This window comes from Bufo gargarizans, chromosome 3 (assembly GCF_014858855.1).
Source record: "Bufo gargarizans isolate SCDJY-AF-19 chromosome 3, ASM1485885v1, whole genome shotgun sequence".
Taxonomy (NCBI): Eukaryota; Metazoa; Chordata; class Amphibia; order Anura; family Bufonidae; genus Bufo; species Bufo gargarizans.
The window spans coordinates 574,677,089-574,690,135 of NC_058082.1; the positions used below are offsets into that span (position 1 = coordinate 574,677,089).

General features: G+C 42.5%; 1 protein-coding gene across 1 annotated transcript in view; it reads right to left on the bottom strand.

The window, feature by feature from the left end:
- Nucleotides 1-13,047, bottom strand: part of TMPRSS15 (transmembrane serine protease 15) — a 508,008-nt gene that overhangs the window by 419,413 nt on the left and 75,548 nt on the right. Inside the window, exons 5-6 of the mRNA XM_044285898.1 lie at nt 10,413-10,564; nt 8,073-8,126 (exon numbers count right to left, since the gene is read on the bottom strand). Coding sequence (XP_044141833.1) covers nt 8,073-8,126; nt 10,413-10,564 — 206 coding nt within the window. The remainder of the gene's footprint in view (nt 1-8,072; nt 8,127-10,412; nt 10,565-13,047) is intronic.

Genomic DNA, 13,047 nt, shown 5'->3' on the forward strand with positions numbered 1-13,047 from the left:
TGGTGGCTGCGGCAGGTAAGTGTGTTTCTGGTGTTCTTACCTGCCGACTCTGTTGCTGCATATGGTCTTTTCCTTTCCCTGCTGCTAGGCCATTTGAGACTCCTGTTTATCCGTGTCTGGGAAAAACAGGTCATCTCTCCCCTGCTCCTCTGTGAGGGATTATTAGGGCAACTCAGGGCCAAAGGTATCCTGGTATGAGCCGTCCTACCATCCAGGTCTGCTCATACGGTGAGGAGTTGGGACGCTTTAGGAGGTGACCTGCTCCCTGATTCCGGCATCCTGGCCTAGCTGGTTCTCCTTTATACCTGACATTGTACGGTGGGGGTTTTTTCCCACTCCCCACCGTGACAGTATAACAGTAAAAAAAGGAAAATATATATGCACTGCATTGTTGCAGTTATTTCAGGTGAAATCATATAGGGGTCTATTACAGTACAAAAAGAAAATATATACGCACTGCACTGTTGCAGTTTTTTCTGTTGAAAGCATATAGGGGCATATTACTGTAAAAATGGAAAATAAATGCGCACTGCACTGTTGCAGTTGTTTATGGTGAAAGCGTATAGGGGCGTATTGCAGTAAAAAAAGGAAAACAAATACGCACTGCACTGTTGCAGATATTTTAGGTGAAAGCGTTTAGGACGTATTACAGTGAAAAAAGGAAAATATATACGCACTGCACTGTTGCAGTTATTTCAGTTGAAAGTGTTTATGGGCGCATTTCAGTAATACAAGAAAAATATATACGCACTTTACTCTAAGTTTTTTCTGGTCAAAGCTTATAGTGGCGTATCTCAGTTCAACCAGAAAAATATATTCTCAGTGGACTTCTGCAGTTAATTGTGGTGAAAGTGTGGCCTATTTCAGCAAAAAAAGAATAATATATTTGTCACTTTTAGTGGTGTTTTAATTTCCGTTTAGTTCAGCTAAGTATGTCAGGCAGAGAAGTGCCAGGCCATGCACAGAGGAGTGGCAGAGGCTTAAATGTTTCTGGCGCAAGCAGAGGTCGTACAGACACTACTTAATGATGATGAAGCCGATCGCACTTGGAAGCTGGGTGCAGAAGGGGCTTCATCATCAGGAGAAGAGGGTGGCAGCTTGCCTGTGAGGCAGCGGCTGAGCCAGCAAGGTGGTAGCATGGCTGGGAGTCAGAAAGGTGGCAGTAGTGGGAGGTCGGGAGCCAAACGTGTCCGCGGTAGACCACCTGCTTCACAGAAGCCTACCTGCCCGGGAAGTAGTGGTGCAGGGGTTTACGGAGGCAACGGCGGTAGCAGTCACTTAGTGCAGACTGTTGGGGGGGAAATCAGGTACTCGGCGGTGTGGCAGTTATTTGTGAAACCATCGGAGAGGTCAGCATGGCCATATGTAGAATGTGGGCATAAGGTGAAGCGTGACCAGACTGGCACCACGTTGGCACCACGGCCCTGCATCAACATATGCAGCATCACCATAAAGTGGCCTGGGAGAACCGTGGCTCTGAAGTGGTGGTCCAGCCTGCGGCAGCAACCGCTGCATCACCCAATGGCACGCACTCGGTTTCAGCCAGTCAAGGCTCCACCACCTCAGCCGAAGGGAGCTGTCTGTCATTCCCATCTTCTGCTGGTCCAGATGCTCCTGCTCCTACCCCTCATCAGTCATTCAGTCAGCAATCGATCACCGAAGCGATTGCCAAGAGACAGCAGTATGTGTGAACGCATCCAATGGCGCAGAAGCTGAACATGCTCCTGTCCTAGTTGCTGGTGCTGCAGTCCCTCCCTTTCCAAGTGGTGGACTCTGCACCTTTCAGAGAACTGATGGCTTGTGCCGAGCCGTGGTGGAGAGTCCCAAGTCATAATTTCTTTGCAAAAAAGGCAGTACCAGCCCTGCACAAATATGTAGAACAGAAGGTGGGCCAGTCCTTGAGCCTGTTGGTGTCTGCCAAAGTACACGGAAGCGCAGACATGTGGAGCTATAACTACGGTCAGGGACAGTACATGTCCTTTACGGCCCAATGTGGTTCCTGCACAGCCACACCAGCAACTTGGCCAAGTCACGCCGCTTCCACCTCCACGTTGTCACGCCGTTGGTCCTGCGACAATGTCCGCCTGTGCCTCCTCATCCTCCACAATGTCTTCGTTTCTTGATGTTGCAAGGGGATAGGAGTACTCCCCTGTGTAACTTCGATGTCAGCCAGTGGCAGCTCATGCGTGACACCTGCCGTTTGCTCAGGCCCTTTGAGAACGCCATGTTGTTTGTCAGTCGGCAGGACTACGGGCTGAGCGACATCATTCCACTGCTTCATGTCCTGGAACAAATGCTGGTAACAATGTCTGGTCAGGGGACAGGAGACGTGGCGCCTAGATCTCACGGCCACATGAGCTGAACTGGAAGAGGAGAAGTAGGGGGAGGAGGACATTGGAGCACAGGCAATGTGTAGAGAAATGTGTGTTTTTTCTACTCAGCTCACAGGACAGAAGGAGCAGTAGAAGCCAGAGGAACTACAGGGCAATGAGGACGATGAGACAGAGGACCTGGACACATCGTGGCAGTATGCAGTGGAGATGGAGGCATAGAGTCCCTCCGAGTCACTTGCACAAATGGCCCGATACATGCTCACTTGCTTACATAGTGACAGCCGAATTGTCACCATTCGGAAGAGGGATGACTTCTGGCTCTCAACCTTGTTGGACCCTTGCTACCGGTCCATATTGGGGGCCTTTTTTACACCCACCGAGAGGGAGGACAAACTGAGCTACTGCAGACATCCTATGTAGTCAGTTGGCAGCTGCATATCTGCTCCATCGTCCATCCTCTTGCAGGTCTGACCGGGGGGTCCTCTGTGCTCACATTCCACTGCCATGGCTGCTGGGGAGGGGTGGGGTGGGGTGGCAGGAGCAGTACCAGCTCCATCAGCAGCAGCCTGTAGGGTGGCAATAGTTACCCCAAGAAGAACTCGCCTGTCCACCCAAAATGTGGAGAGACTGTCCTTTGTCAAGATGAATCAGGCATGGATCAGCCAGGATTTCCAACCACCAATTCCTGATGCATCAGACTAGAACATCCATGGTGCCACACCAACACTTTGATACAAGAGACAGGTTTCTTCTGACTACCTGCCTCAGCTACTACTCTAATTGCTACAACCTTCCTGATGCCACAAATCAGATGCCAAGTGCTCCTTCTTTCAGCCACCTTCATTAGCGGGTATTGGTATTGCCACCCACCGCCCCAATCTGTTACCGGTTCACTTTGTGGTCTTCTGATGCTGCTACTGCCTTCTCCACACTGTCACCTTGCCACTCTGTGGTCTGATGCTGCTGCTGCCATATCCACCTTGGCACTCTGTTGTCTGATGATGCTGCTGCCATATCCACATTATGTCACCTTGCCACTCTGTGGTATCCTCCTGCTGCTACTGCTGCTGCCATATCCACATTATGTCACCTTGCCACTGTGTGGTCTGATGATGGTGCTGCCATATCCATTATGTCACCTTGCCACTCTGTGGTCTAATGATGCTGCTGCCATATCCACATTGTCACCTTGCCACTCTGTGGTATCCTCCTGCTGCTACTGCTATTGCCGCCACCTCCACAATCTGTCATTGGGTCGCTCTGTGGTCTTCTCATGCTGCTTCGACTTCACAACTATGTAATAGGTCCACTCTGTGGACTTCTCATGTTGTTCCCACCCTTTCCCCTTCATGACTGGTTCACTATTTTTGCTTTTGACATGGCTGACATCATCATTTATTTGACCTTTCTTCTGATCTGTCAGAAGGAAGGAAAAATAAGACGCACAATGGATCCTGTCTGTGTAGCAGCTGTAAGGCCTGTATGGTCCCATCAGAATTGGCTTATGATTTGGTAGCCAAAAGCAGCAGTGGGTACAAAACACAGAAGACATGCAAATATTCCATTCACGTGTCATCTCTGTTTTAGATACAGTCCTGTTTTTTGGGGGGCATTAGCAATACTGATGGATTATTGAGCAAATGCTGACCGAGTGAAGGCGTATGCGCCACAGACAGGATCCGTTTTTTGTGGGTTATTGTTCTGACGGATCAGAGGAAGGGCAAATGAATCAGTGACGTCAACACAAACTTACTGCTGACACCCTCTCTACTCTGTCGGAAGGCGGGAGGGGGGGGGGCTCTACTTGTATAAGCGTTTAATAGAACAGGTTCTGTTGACATCTATGTGGAATCAGCTGATGACGGTGTAAAAGGAGTGTGCTTATTATTGACGCTAACATCGACCTGTAAGGCTGAGTTAATACTTGAGTTATTTGGTAATTTTTGGCCCCGTGACTGCCCAAATAAGTGAAGTGTGCAGTGATTCTAAGAGTGACACCTGTCATCTGCATGTCATATGGACTCACAGTATTATTTCACTACCAAATCAGACTCTATATGCGTTCTACTGCAAGGCACATTGTTCTACACCACTCTAAAGGCTCTCAGCAGCCAGGAAATAGCAGTTTTTTAACATAATTTGCCGCAAATGTATTCGTATCGATGCAAATTTTTACGTCAAATCAAATTTTTGAAAAATGTGCTCATCTCTACTCATTATTATCATCATTATTATTATTAGTGTTGCGATCCTCATGCTTTGCGGTAACAAATAGACTATCCCTGACATGTTGGTAAAAAAATAAAAATCATACTTATGTCATCCCTTTGAGTGCGAAGAGGCAGCAGCGGGCAAGTTACTTGAAGATCCTGCTTGAAACCCCAAAAATGCTTCAATATTGATCTCAGATGCTGCAGGCAATGTTGAACGCGGCATCTGAGGGGGTCAATTACAGGGGCCGGCGCAATCGCCGTTCCCTGTTGTTGCATCCGCTACTTACAAAAAATGTGCTTTGTGGTGATGTAATTCGTCACAAATAGGGCTGAGCAAACCCCAAATGCAAAGTTCGGGTTCATGCACTGAAGTTCGGGTTCGGTGTTCGGGTGATTTAATTATTTTCCGTTATAACATGGTTATAATGGAAAATAATAGCATTCTTAAAACAGAATGCTAAATTAACTGGACATTGAGGGGTTAAAAATAATTAAAAAAACTCACCTCATCCACTTGATCTCGCAGCCTTGATAGCGCACATCTTTCTTCAGGGCCTGCAAAAAGACCTGCAGTGACGTCACCACAGGTTCTGCTGAATGAAGATAGAATCTTTATTCAGCAGGACCTGTGGTGACGTCACCTCACTCTCCACGTGGTAAGCGCGGTGTAGTCACCGCAGGTCCTTTTGCAGGTCCTGAAGAAAGAAGACATGCACGGTCAATGCTGCGCGATCAAGTGGATGTGTTTTTTTTTTTTTTAATCTTCAATGTCCATTTTATTTAGCATTCTGTCTTAAGAATGCTATTTTCCGTTATAAAGAAAACAGTGGGGTTGCGTGGAAACGCTAGAAAGGACCACAGAGAGGCGCCAAGATCCCTAGTATCTAGGGTTGTGATGGTATATACCCAAAAAGGATAGAAACTTGAGTTGTTAGATACACATAAGTGGGGTGACAGTACTTTCACACTCACCAATTTATTTATTATGATTCTCACGGTCAATTCGTATATGGTGTGCGAATAGCAAATGTAGTATTAGGTAAATATAAAACCTTTGGCAAATATAAAATCTAGATATAAAATCAAGATATAAAATCAAATATGCTCCTGATGAAGGGGACCCATTAAGAGGCCCCGAAACGCGTCGAGCTGCTCACTCCCCCACCCTGGCTTTGGAATAAAAGAACATAAAGAATGAACAAGAACTCCTGAGTGATCATTGTTCATCCGTGAGACTCTACTGGCGATCCAGGCGCAGGAGGTGTGATGTGGGTGTCCTGTGCTTTATCCCACATTACCCTCCTGGGTGAAGTGAGTACTACAATTTTGATTTTATATCTTGATTTTATATCTAGATTTTATATTTGCCAAAGGTTTTATATTTACCTAATACTACATTTGCTATTCGCACACCATATACGAATTGACCGTGAGAATCATAATAAATAAATTGGTGAGTGTGAAAGTACTGTCACCCCACTTATGTGTATCTAACAACTCAAGTTTCTATCCTTTTTGGGTATATACCATCACAACCCTAGATACTAGGGATCTTGGCGCCTCTCTGTGGTCCTTTCTAGCGTTTCCACGCAACCCCACTGTTTTCTTCCTAATCACCCACCTTGAGGGCATCAGGGTGGGTCGAGACCAGTGGCAGCCTGCCCTCCTTTTGTTCCACTAAAATTTATATTTTTTATATATATATATTTTTTATAAATATATACATATACTTGTTTTCCATAAATTCTGGTACAAACGAACTACACGTACTTTTGACCTACCTTTGGCGCCCTGCGAAGTTATCCCTGGACCATCATTCTGAAAGGCCCAGTGACTAACCCTCTTTTTTTCTTCCCCTGTCTCTGACTTATTTTCCGTTATAACCATGTTATAACGAAAAATAATAAAGTGAAGTTCGGGTCCCCATTGACTTTAATGAGGTACGGGTTCGAGTTCGGGTCAAGTTTTGGTCCCGAACCCAAACGTTGACCTGAAGTTCGGCTGAACCCGGCGAACCCGAACTTCACCGGGTTCGCTTATCCCTAGTCACAAAGCTAATTTTTTTTTTAATTCAGCAAAGCAGCCGAATAGAATTTTGAAGAACTTCGCTCATCTCTAATCATTATTTTGTTCCAACCACTCAAGAAGAATGGCTATCCCTGGCTGTTCACATGAACCTTCAAGCTGAGATCTGTGAGGGATCCATTTTTAAAGGATCATAATGGAAACATAAAAGAACTGAATGGGATCTAGATATCTTAGGGAAGAACAGCGGTGTAGAGAAAGTGCCTCTCAACTCCAAGATTAGTGTAAATGTAATTTTATTTGGCTAACACATTTCAAAATTGATCCAGTTTCTTCATCAGGTACTCAATGGACCTAATGAAGAAATTGGATCAATTTTCAAATGTGTTGTCCACTTAAAATTGAATTTACATTAGTGTTGTCCTTCCTTAAGATGCATCTCTCCATCTGGGTTTCTGGCCAGACACTAAGGTATCTGCTGCCATTCCACATCCATTCTGGAGGCAGTTGTGTGTTATTAGCACAACTCAAATAGATGAGTGCATTCCCTTTACACCTCACCCCACCACTGATTCATCACCTAGCCCCATTCGTCTTTTTTATGGATGCCATTTGTTTCTAGTTGAATTAAATTGTGTAGAATAGCAGTGCAACATTCGCTATTCATACCATTCAAAGCACCAGAAAACATCACAGAATGGCCGCTGCGTAAATCCAACTCATGGCTTCTGCATTCAGAACAATTCTTTTGAAATCAATAGGGACATCAGCTGAGATTTCTATATGTTATTCTGTAAAAATGATGGAAGAGCATACCATAAAGATAACTACCAGTGAGAGTAGAGCCGTACAAAGGCTTGTTTTAGTCTCTGCAACTACATTAACCTACATCAAACCACAGCGAGCCCAGCTGTTATATTTTTAGTACCCTCCAACCTTGCATTATTTCTCAGTAACTTCACATGAAGTCAAGCATCAAGCATTATACAACAAAAATATGGAGAAGAAACATCGGAAAACAAGTGCAGTCCCTACAACATATTGACATTGTTTACCTTACATAAGAAGGACATTTGTAAAACAGGGGTAATGACAAGGTAGTGGCCATGTGTGCTACATATTGTCCAAGTGACACTGTTGATAAATGATGACCTTCAAATGGGGAACATCACAACGGCACGGTCACGCGGTCAGGTTTCATGATGCAGTTTTGGAATCCAAAATCAGGATTCGATCATAAAAGGAGGGAGAGTACACAGAACAGATATGACTTCTCTTCTCCTCGGATTTCACTCCTGGTTTTGGCTTCCAAAACTGCATCAGGAAACCTGAACGTGTGGCCATATCCTAATGAATGCCTCTCCTAAACCTTTTCCAAATGGATTGCAGGCCTGTCTTATCTCAGCTAAGGTGAGTGCATCAAAAACTCCGTTATAAGGTTTAGTATTGGTTTGAACAAGAACACTTTCATGTGTTTTTTGTTGTACCTATCACCACTTACCTGCAGTGGTTGGTCTACTTGTGATAGAACTTGCTGTAGTAAACGGGTGTGAATCTGCAAAATCAACACAATTTATTCAATCTCATTAAAGCATAATGATGGTCAATTTTTAAAAATTTATATAGACATAACTGTGGCCATCATAGTTTTATTTTTCAATCATATTAATTTTCTTAAAGGGAACCTGTCGCCATGAAAATGCAGTACAACCTGCAGGCAGCATGTTATAGAGCAGGAGGAGCTGAGCAGATTGATTTCTGCTCTTTCTAGGCTTAGAAGTCATTTAGTCAGTCCTAGTTATTAATGACAGCTAATTCTCTGTGCTTAGTCATGTAGAGTCCATATGACTCCTAAGCCTAGAAAGACCAAAGCTTTAAATGAATAGATTGTAAGTTTTACTGACTCTTTTCCCATAGAACTATATATGGATCTGCTCAGCTCCTCCTGCTCTATAACATGCTGGTTGCAGGTTGTCATTCATTTCAATGGTGACAGGTACCCTTTAAGAAAATTTATATGATTGAAAAATAAAACTATGATGGCCATAGCATGCTTGCTCTGTTTTTTTTAGAAACTTTCATAGAAATGAATGGAGAGTGGCTGTACATGCGCAGTGCACTCTTCTTCACTTCTGGGGGCTTGTTTTGGAGATAGTTGCGGTTCTCACAGTTGGGACCTGCACCTATCTGACTTTCCCCAGATTACAGCATCCCTTTAACATGCTGCTAATTTAATGGGAATGTGTCATCAGAAAATTATCTATTGCTTAAACCACATTTTTACGATATATATATAGTACAGTACAGACCAAAAGTTTGGACACACCTTCTCATTCAAAGAGTTTTCTTTATTTTCATGACTATAAAAATTGTAGATTCACACTGAAGGCATCAAAACTATTGATTAACACATGTGGAATTATATACATAACAAAAAAGTGTGAAACAACTGAAAATATGTCATATTCTAGGTTCTTCAAAGTAGCCCCCTTTTGCTTTGATTACTGCTTTGCACACTCTTGGCATTCTCTTGATGAGCTTCAAGAGGTAGTCACCTGAAATGGTTTTCACTTCACAGGTGTGCCCTGTCAGGTTTAATAAGTGGGATTTCTTGCCTTATAAATGGGGTTGGGACCATCAGTTGCGTTGTGGAGAAGTCAGGTGGATACCCAGCTGATAGTCCTACTGAATAGACTGTTAGAATTTGTATTATGGCAAGAAAAAAGCAGCTAAGTAAAGAAAAACGAGTGGCCATCATTACTTTAAGAAATGAAGGTCAGTCAGTCCGAAAAATTGGGAAAACTTTGAAAGTGTCCCCAAGTGTAGTCACAAAAACCATCAAGCGCTACAAAGAAACTGGCTCACATGCGAACCGCCCCAGGAAAGGAAGACCAAGAGTTTTCACACTGCCACTAGGCCTAATAATAGGTAATTATCACCACAGGCAGACTTGCAATGACAAGTAACACCTCTATATAGATAACACAGGATCGACCATTCACAGTAAGTGATGTCATAGCTTATCTACTTCATCCTGACCTCTGCACAGGTCACAGAGCATGCAATAGGTCATTTTCTGACGACACATTCCCTTTAAAAAAGGATTGCAATTCAAGTTATATGTGGATTTTGTTGGAGAAATTTGATGCAGAATGGAGATAAGATTTTTTTGAAATTGTAAAATACTTTACTATGTATATGGGATAATTTTATGACACATTAATGTTTTTGTATAACATTTCAGCAAAAATTCACGACTGATAAATTCATTATCACTTGGATCACATGACTGATTCTTTTAGGTTTTGGATACTTTTATGTAATATCTAATTCTTAAGCAGAAATGTGGCACCTTCTTGAAAGCTTGATGAATCAAGACGTGCACATTGGATTTCATTACTTCAACTCGCTTTGTTGGTATTGTGCGAAAGTAACACCAAAGCTTAATGATCCATTCTAGGCATTATGTGGCAAAAATTGCAGAGCAGTCCATGCCATCGATTTTATGGAACTAAATTTTTTTTTTTTTATAATTAAATATTTTATCATTTCATTTCTTTTACATACATATATATCAAGAAAAAAAAAGCAAATACAAAGAAGATTAGCATATGTCAGATATGCCTAACCCATTGTGATGTGTCCCTTATACCCCTCCCCACCGCCACCCAGATGAATATAAAACCCATCCGGGGGGAAGGTGTTGAGGGGGAGCCTAATTTGGTGGATAAACCTCCCCCCGGCAAAGCTAAAACCTCAATTTAAATTGTACATTTTTGATCTCTTGGTCCTGAATAACAAACTAAGCTTCAGTAGGCCAGATCCCTTAACATTTCTTTACCTGTGATCATTATGGTTGAGACATCTACTTTGTACTTTGCTGTGAGTTGCGAATGGTTTCCCTGAATCCCGAGAGTTAGAGCCTTCTGAATATTTTCATGCAATAGAACTTGTGTAAATTGAGCAGTGAACACCACGATGACGCTGCCATTTCTGAGAACAGAAGTGAGACAAAATATAATCACATCGACTGCTTAAACGGTTTGTGTCACAAAACATATTCCACATTTTTTCAAACCAGCACCTGGATCTGAATACTTTTTGTAATTGCGTGTAATTAAATATTTATTGTACCCGGTGATCTATTCAATAACATGTGTCTGTTTAGCGCCACCTGCTGTTTGTTCTTTCCCTTATTTTCTGCCCACCTCGCTGAGCTGGTCGCACGCGCTCAGTTTAAATCTTCAACTGCCACCAGCCATATGTTCTGTTAGAAGTTGTGGCAGTTACAGGGAGAGATCTGCAGCAGAAAGGACACAGGCTGAAGATAATCTAGCAGAGCAATTGGAGCAATGAATGGGGAGATCTCTGGATCCATGGGAGGTACAGGGCTGGTTCTAGCTTTGTTAGTAAGAGACTGTCATGTACCCTATACGGATGTATCATGCATGTTAACTAGATGTGATAACTCACCATGTGTGTGTGTTAACTCTGCTGCATTTGCATAGATTTGCTTAAGAAGTGGAGATGCAGCAGAGTTAACAGTCAGTCATAACACGTTAACTATATGTTATAACTCACCAAGTATATGTTACATCTGCAATGTCTGATTTTAATTTTTTACATCAATCACGGCATTACCCCTTTAATAAGTATGCTTACTTTTGCAATCAATCGTCTGTAAATACGGCAATAGAGCCAAAATGAAAAGTATAACTATTCTGTGAAAGTCTTGCTTAAAAATATCTACAGCTTCTACTCAGTTCTGTGTCGCCATAGTTACAGACTACAAATAAACCCTGTGTTGTCTGATGCTGCAGTAACACTTTCCATCTGTCCTTTACTTCTCACTGTCTAACAAATGTAAACACAAAATGTTAGGATATTTCTAATCAAGACTATTTGCATATCTTTTATTTTTGTTTTCATAAAAACTTTCATAAAAGTAAATGATTGCGAGCATACAAATTACATAGACTTAAAAGTGTAAAAGTGTAGAAACACTTAAGGGAATGTGTCACATTATTATTATTTGTCTGCCAGTTAAAAACATTCTAATTGGTTATTATTTTCTGATTGCAGTTTTTTTATTCTGTGTCCTAACCAGGATTATAAGGACGACCATCTTGCCATGACTTGTTCTTAACAGCATTTAAACATTTCTTTATGGCACAATGGTCTGGAGGGGACCGCATTGACCTCTATGGGAGAGTTCTCTAGGAGCTCTGTGACCTGCGCAGAGGTCACTGTACAAGGAAGGAATAGATAAGCTCTGACTGTCACCTATTGTGAATGGTGGATCCGGTCTTATCTATACACGGAGGTGATATCATTACAGGCAGGCTTAGAATGAAAGATAAGCAGGTAACTGCAGTAAAGTAATCTGTACAGACCAAGAAGTGATGCCTATTATTAGGCTTAGTGGCCAGTGTGAAAACACCAGGATTTTATGGTTTTTGTTTCAATATAGATCTTGACATGGAAAATTAAATTAAAAATCCCCCAAACTTATTTAAAAATAAGTTTAACATAAAAACATGATTAGATAATTTTCCGAGGACATATATAAATGAGCAGAAAGACAAGGAATTTGACCAGAATCCACCGCCACAGAAAATACTGAAATGGACTATTTCTATGGCAGCATTGCTGTAGGAACCACTGCAGGTCTTTCATAACTATTAACCCCCAGGTAAAACCCATAGCATAAATTTGCATGTTGCAGATTGAAATCCCAATAAGCAAGCCAGTTTACAGTTTGGGGTTTCTTTAATTTCTCTACAGGTTTTAGATGAGATTTCTGAAACCTCGTCCACATCGCTGCTACAAAGTTTCTGCACACAATTCTGCAGAGAATATTCCTCAGTATTTGGCCGAATGCACACGGCCGTGTGCGGGCCGTGGAACCGCGTCCTGGATCCCTGCTGAGAGCAGGAGCACACGGCGTCATTGGTTGCTATGACGCCGTGCGCTCCCTGCTGCCGCCGCAATACAGTAATACACTGGTATGATCTATACCAGGTGGATTCTGGTCAAATTCCTTGTCTTTCTGCTCATCTATATATGTCCTCGGAAAATTATCTAATCATGTTTTTATGTTAAACTTATTTTTAAATAAGGGATCCAGGCCGCGGTTGCACAGCCCGCACACGGCCGTGAAACTCGGCCATGTGCATTCAGCCTTTATGTCACATGTGGTCGTGACCTTGTTTATAATTATCAGTTTGGACAAGAAACAATCGGGGTCATTTATCAAACTGGTGTAAAGTAGAACTGGATTAGTTGCCCATAGCAACCAATACGATTCCATCTTTCATTTTTGACTGCACATTTGGAAAACACCAGTTTGATAAATGACCCCAAGTGTTCCACACCTAAAAGTAAATAGACGTTTTTGACATTTACTGCATGAATAGGTGATCTTTCCCTTAAAGGAAAGATAGACAGATAATGGATAGATAGATAGATAGATAGAT